Raw genomic sequence first — 7,005 nt, 5'->3', positions numbered from 1 at the left:
TCCTACTGCCTCCGGCGAGGCACTCAGCGGTCCCTCCGACCCTTACCCGGGGATTTCGCGCTCCCACTCAGAACTTCTAGGCGGCAGATGTTGAAAGCGAGCGGCCCCCAGAGGGCCGGGCGGTTAGTCTTTCCTACTCGCTGCGCCACCAGAGCTGGGGTGGGACGGTAGAGCCCCCAAACCTAACTTTCTTCTTTGCGATCCTGGGGTGGGGGGGCGTATGCTGGAGGGAGGAATCTGCATTCCCCATCGGGACCGCCCTGCCACTCGGGAAAGCCGTACTATGGGCTCCCACGGTCCTCGAGCAAGGCGTGCTCCCACAACTGCTTCGCCTTGGGCCTGGGACCCACAGGCGAGGACACTCCGACCCGCAGGCTGAGGCGGGGACGGGAGCAGGATGCCTAAATCACACGCGCGCGAACACACACACACACACACACACACACACACACACACACACACACACACGTCTGACTGCTGTGGGCCAAGCAGGCCCGGGAAACCTCCCCGGTGGGCTGGAGCGGCGCTGGGGAGTGAGAGCTCCGACTGAGCCTTGCCGAGCTTTGGGTAGGGAGAGTTTATTTTTGTCTCAGCTGTCGCAGCGGCTGCTCACGGCCTAAATCCAGAGGGGAGCCTGGCGGTGGAGATGCTGGCTGTTGCTGTAGATGGAGCTGCAGCCGTAAGGCTGCTTCTCCGGGAGGAGGTGGAGGGAGGGAGGGGAGGAATTGGAGGAGGGAGGAGGAGAGCGGGAGGAGGAAGAGGAGGAGGAAGAAGAAGAGGAGGAGAGGAGGAGGCTGGAACCCTGGCTGCCTCTGTCACCGCCTCTGCTTTGCATTAGCCCCCACCCCACCCCCGCGCCCCTTCGCAGCCGCATTGCAAGTTTTCAGCGCGGGGAGGATCTGTTGCTGGTGCTGGCGTTCGCAGACACAGCCCTGGAGGCCACCCCGGGTGGGGCGTGCAGGGAGCACTAGCGGGTCACAGCCGCAGCAACAGGAAGCCGCGGGGTCTCCTCCCGCACCTGGGAAGGAAGCTGTGCCATAGCTCAGCTTGCGCATCCGAGTGTGGAGGGGCCGGTTGGAATTTGGGAGACTTGCCTGCACGGGACACCCCCAACCTTAGCTTCCACACCCCCCTCTACCGGGCTCCCCCTGGTGCCCGGATCCCCCTAGACGCTCTCCTCCTGGGGCCGAGGTCTCACTGCAGCTCTTTCTATCTTTTCAGTAGTGATTGCCGTTTGGGAATGCGGGTGTGAAGGGTCCGAGCTGCCGCCCAGCGGGGAGGAGACCCCGGGACGCCGGAAATCACCATCCTGAAGCTACAAGAAAAGGAGAAAGAGCATTCTTCATTCAGTTTTGTGCCTTGTGAGGGATTTATATTTGTAATCGCTATTTTTTTTTACAAAAAAAAAAAAAAATCTCCGTGCTACTGTCTGTCACCGTCTCTGGGGAATCAACCAGAACCACCGGAACGTAACTGAACCGAGAGAGAGAGAGAGGCAGGAGCCGAGTCAGTACCTGCAGCGCCCGGGCACCGGAGACCTTGGAACCGGAACGTGTCTCGGGAGGCCGCGGGGCTGCGGCTCCGCCAAACTTTGGGGCGGGCAGGGGCGCCGAGAGGCTTCGTAGACGGAGGGCGGCCTCCTAACCATGATGTTTCGCGACCAGGTCGGGGTGCTGGCGGGCTGGTTTAAGGGCTGGAACGAGTGCGAGCAGACTGTTGCGCTGCTGTCGTTGCTCAAGCGCGTGAGCCAGACCCAGGCCCGCTTCCTCCAGCTCTGCCTGGAGCACTCGCTGGCCGACTGCGCCGAGCTGCACGTCCTGGAAGGAGAGGCCAACAGTCCGGGTAAGTGCGTGGCCGTGGCTCCCCGGGAATCCAGACTCCCCGCCTCCCTCCCGGGCCCCGCCCCCCGGCCTCCACTCCGCGGGGACCTCATCCTTACTGGCCCCCGGGGCTCTGGGCATCTACCTCGGACCCTGTTCCTCTTCTCCTCTTCTGTCCGCTTTGGGGTTTTGCCCATTGTGAACTCCTTAGTCCATTCCGTGTGGTAGCTACGGTAGCATGAATGATTGATTTTTTTTTTTCCTCTCCTGCGCTTTCCTTGGAAATAAGTAAGTCAGGTCACGTAGAGTCTGGATTTTCTGCCAACCCGCCCCCCCAACCCCCCTCTCCTTTCGGGTAACGTGGCTCGTTGGTTTTCAGCAATACACCAGGAAGCTGGGGACTGCCCTTCCAGTCGCCGAGCTCAGACAGGCTGTAAGAATAACTGAAAATGCAATTTTATTATTCATTCTCCTCCAACCCCCACAGATAGCACTGTTTTAGAGGTTTGTCTTCCGAATAATATGTAGGTGACGCTATAGGCTGTCAAAATGACATTTGCAGTATGGCTGTGATGTGGCTACACTTACTGGTCATGACGTTATCCGCATTGATAAGAGATCTTGTGGGAAGAGCAGGCATGGCTTGGGCTCCACAGTGTGTGGCTTTTGTGAGGAAACTTTAAGGAACAGAACAGAATTGTTTCTTAGTAACCTTCTAGTATTTACAGACACAGCGACTACACAAAAAGTAAATATAGCCGGAACGTCCAGCGGTTTGCCATCTGCCGTTATGGGTGGTGATTATAAATTATATCTCGAGTAAGGGGAGGCTGGGGATGGGGGTGTGTGAGAGGCTGGTGACTGTGATTTTGGGGGGCAGGGAAATTCTTTGGTTTTTTTTTTTTCTGCGGCAGGAAGGCTAACAGAGCCCCCAGTGTTAATGCAGAGTAAAGAAGGTAGGGTCCTCTTCCATCTGGGAGTCTATGAGACTGGGGAGGGGGGAGTCCTGGTTGCCATTTGTTGACAAGGTCCAGTCCAGGGCATTAAGGATTGGAGGTTGCTGAAGTGAGTGAGTCTTTAGGACAGGCAGAGGAGAGCCTGTGGCTTCCTCATTCCTCCAGCCTGATACAGCGCTTACGATACTGAAAACCGTAGAATGGGATGTTTCCTTATATAGAATCATAGGGTGGAAGTGGAGCTAGGAATCCTGCAGGCCTTTTCCTGACTGCATCCAAAGGACCCTGAACTGCCAAGTATGGAGGGTCATTCTGAGGGAAGACTCCACTCAGCCCCAGCCTGGCAGGCCAGAACAGCTACTCAGAAGGGCACAGTGTTTGGGCCCCCTTGCTGAAGCTTGAATGCTACATTTATAAATAGCTGAAGGCCAACCTCGTTCCCCTGGGTGTAGACGCATGACCAGGGTGACCGATGATCTGCCCACCTCACTTCTGTCCTTAAGTCAAAGCATAGCTTTTCACCTGCTTGAGCTGGCTTCCTTGGACTTGACACACAGGATTATGTAAACTTTTCCTTTTGTAGAATGCAGGGAATCTAAGTACAGTCATTTATGTTCAATGCTTGACTTCAGGAAGCCCAGGGGCTGGTTAAACTAACAATAATTTGTCTTTATGCTATTCAGATGTGGATGCAGCATTTTTTCCCCTTTGAGTAATTGTGAGGACTTTTTCCAATATAGTAGCTATCGAGCGAGTAAGTAAAGCAATTAGATGTATGATACTAAAAATAAATGGCTTCATTTAAAAAAATCTTATAATTTAACAAACAAGAATAATTAAAATTCTGTCTGCTTTTGAGGCACAGTTGTTAATTTTTCTCTCTTAAACTGAAAACATATTTATGTAAAATACTGGCCAATTTGGGCTACTAAATGATGCAGAAATATAAAATGTGAAACCATTGCATGTGATAGGAATAACTTTCCAGTTTACGGATTAATCTTTCAATCTAAATATTTTTCCTGCGTGGAAACCTTTGGCTCTTGTTCTTCTGTGCGTCCACGTTGCTGTTGGAGGTGACGTGAGGGCATGCCATCCCAGGGTGGAGAACGTAAAGAGTCCCCAGATGTGTCCTAGCAAACCCCGGATGTGTCCTGTCCTAGCAAACCTGTTGCTCTTCTCTGCTTATCTGGAATTTAGCCAAGGACCAGGAAGCTGGCAAAAGAATCTGCTTAGCAACCAGAGAAGATGATATAAAATGCACAGAAAACTTGACTTTCTCAGAACATAGTGTTTCCCTAGATACCGTTCTTTCTTTTCTGATGCAGGACCTTGTGTAGTCCAGCCTGGCCTCAGAGCTGCTGTGTAGGCATCTTTAACTTCTGGTCTTCCTAAGGGCTAAGGTCAGAGGGATGTGCCTTCATATTGGCTTATGTGGTACGGGGGGGGGGGTGCTTGTGTATGTGAGGCAAGCACTCTATCAAACTGAGGTACACCCCCAGGTGCATACAACCCTTAAAACATTCTAAATAATAATCTATACAGCTCCGTATTTTGAAGAGGGTGAGAACTTCCGTAACTAGTGGTGAAGAGTACCTCCAGATAACATGACGTCAAGGATAACGCTAAACTTAAGAATTGATCACAAACCCTGAGTGAAGTCTTGGGACTGCTTAGCTAGGCCCTCTCGACTGACTCTCGGCTCATGTCTACATGATGATATGAACGAGTGATTCGTTCTATCTCCTGCCGACAGCAGCAAAGTGCCAGAAGGTTCTTACTCTTAAAACACATTCTTTAAGAAGATAAGAAAGTGTTCAGTATACATAGAGAACATTTACATCCAAGGTAATTAACCTCCAAACTGTTCGGGTGCGCGTCAGCAATTCAGAGAGCCAGGCTGTGCAGAGTGACTCATTCATTGAATGGCTGAGATTTCCCATACCCAAGTCATCCTGTGTCGTTTATTTTGTAATCAACAGTTAAAATATATGCACATTTCTTTTTGTGCTTGGAGATTTCAAACTTAGTAGATGAGGATCAAAATTGTATCTGAGGCTTTATTTTATGCTCATAAAGAAAAAGCATTACTATGAAGTGACTTTAAATAGGCTGCACATTGAACATGGTCCATTGGAGATCTGTGGGATGTGTTTTTCATTTCCCTCCTTACTAAGAATCTAGTGGCTGGGTGGTGGTGGCACATGACTTTAATCCCAGCACTTGGAAAACAGAGGCAGGGGGATCTCTATAAGTTTGAGGGTCTACAGAGCAAGTTCCAGGACAGCCAAGGCTACACAAAGAAACCCTCTCTTGAAAAACCAAGGGGGAAAAGAATCTAGTGATATGCTGATTTCTTCTTTGCCCTGGGTTCATAACCACCAGAGAGAGATGGAAAGAAGGAATTGGCTCAGTTTCTGCTATGGCTTTGATGTGCAATCTTCCCAAAGGTCTATGTGTTAAAGTCTTGATTTCCAGATTGAAAACACTGCAAGGTGGTAGAACCCCTAAGAGGGGTCTGGTGGGAGCCTCCAGATCATGGAGGGTGTCCCTTGGAAGAGAATAGTGGGTGTGCCCCTTCTTCTTCTCCTTGGCTCTTCCACATTGAGGTGAATGTTTTTGCTTTGCCATGATGTAATACCATGGGCCCACAACAGCAAAAGCAACTGATCATGGATGGAAACCTCCAGCACTGTGAGTCAAACCTTTTCTCTTCATAAGCTGACCACTGCAGGCATTTGCTACAGTCACGGAAGCTGACAAATGCGGTTCCCTGCATTTGTGCAACTGTTTTGCCTCTGCACTCCAGACTTAGTCAAGGATGGCGGTCATGTCCCCAGTAAGTAACTGCTTGTTTCCAGAACCCTTGTGACCTTAAATAAGGGCTCAGTGTGAGCCAGCGCAGGTTCACATTGTGACTTTGCTGGTCTCTGTTTATAGCGACAGTTTCCCGGAATAGCAGGGGCTTCGATGCTAACATTATGGCAAACTAGAACGTCTGCAACTTCCCTCAAAGCTTTGCAGAGAACAATAGACTGTGTGACACTCTTCAGGGTTTTCTGTCATCTGCGCTTGAATTGCATTCTGTCAGCAGAAAGCGAATGATAAATCACGATCTACAAGTTAATGCATAAAGACTTTTAATTCACAAATAGCATGTATTTTTAGGGGAATTAGGTGCTTTTATAGTAAGTTAATGTAAAAAAGAAACATTGTTGCTTACCTCTAATTAAAAACCAGAGACGACTCTCTGAAGTGGGAATGCTCGAGACAGGAATGGATAGAAGTTGGGGGGCACTCCTGGGGTGGATCTGCTGTCCTTAGTGAGTGAAGATGCTGGTCCTGTGGGTGTTATGACTTTGGGTCACGTAGTGCTGGTGTGCTGTTTCCTCTCCTCAACTGACTTTTCAGGATTGCAAACAGAGTAAAATGAACAGCAGAGGGGGTTTTCTTGATGACGTGATAAGGTATTATTTGCAGTTTTTTCATTTAATTTATTCTCTCAACGAACACTTTCTGATTGTCTGCTATTCCCCTGGCCCAATGCTACACAGCGGGAAAACAGAGATAGCCCGCCATATTCCAGTGTCTGGCACACGGTAGCTGTTTGCAGTATTGAGTGAATAGCTAATTCTCTGAGGTGCTGAAATGGACGTACGGTCATAAAACATATGGGAGGAGGCATACTGAGGGATGGTGAAGAAAGCAGCAAGTTGCTCCGGCAAAGGCTGAGGCGACTTCGTTGAGCTGGATACGTGTGGAGTTGAATCTGGAGTGGTGGCTGTGGACTGGTTCTACATAGAGAAGATTTCAACGAGGAGGCAAAGTCGCACTAGCAAAGCAGAGGACAGCATTTGTCCAACTGTCCTGGTAAGGCAGGGAGCGGTGAGTGTGCCGTAGTCGAGCTCTAGGGTGCAGAAGTTCAAAACAGAAATGGTGTCTGTGCATGGTGTGGCCAGCCGAAGAGTTTGGAGTTCATTCTGCAGAAGTGACTGAAAGCCCTGGTGGACTGCTATGCAGGGGCATGCTGGGAAGGGTCAGGGAAGGGGCTCACAGGTGGGAGGGATGTATGTGGTACAAGTATCGTAGATTTTAATGTGTTTGATGTGTCCGTATGTTATATGGGTCGTGTGGTGTGTGCAATGTGCATGCATGGCGTGGGGATGTGAGTAGTGTGATATGTGGATTTGCGTGTGATATGGGTAGTGCAGTGTGTGTGGTATGTACAT

At 50.2% G+C, this 7,005-nt stretch overlaps 1 protein-coding gene and 1 long non-coding RNA gene across 3 annotated transcripts in view; one reads left to right on the top strand and one right to left on the bottom strand.

Moving 5' to 3' along the window:
* Positions 1-562: 562 nt before the first annotated feature.
* LOC148120117 (uncharacterized) lies at positions 563-2,116 on the bottom strand. Its single transcript, XR_015739375.1, has 3 exons — positions 1,966-2,116; positions 1,515-1,817; positions 563-1,315 (listed from the first exon to the last, which is right to left on the bottom strand). It is a non-coding gene; the product is annotated as an uncharacterized LOC148120117 (long non-coding RNA).
* Positions 1,647-7,005, top strand: part of Samd4a (sterile alpha motif domain containing 4A) — a 214,672-nt gene continuing 209,313 nt past the window's right edge. For both annotated transcript variants that reach the window (XM_087911988.1, XM_087911987.1), the window contains exon 1: positions 1,647-1,842. In XM_087911988.1, coding sequence (XP_087768114.1) covers positions 1,647-1,842 — 196 coding nt within the window. The remainder of the gene's footprint in view (positions 1,843-7,005) is intronic.

This window comes from Myodes glareolus, chromosome 12, assembly GCF_982192425.1.
Source record: "Myodes glareolus chromosome 12, mMyoGla1.1, whole genome shotgun sequence".
NCBI lineage: Eukaryota > Metazoa > Chordata > Mammalia > Rodentia > Cricetidae > Myodes > Myodes glareolus.
The sequence above is the reverse complement of the archived record's forward strand: the minus strand, read 5'-3'. Positions and strand labels throughout refer to the sequence as shown.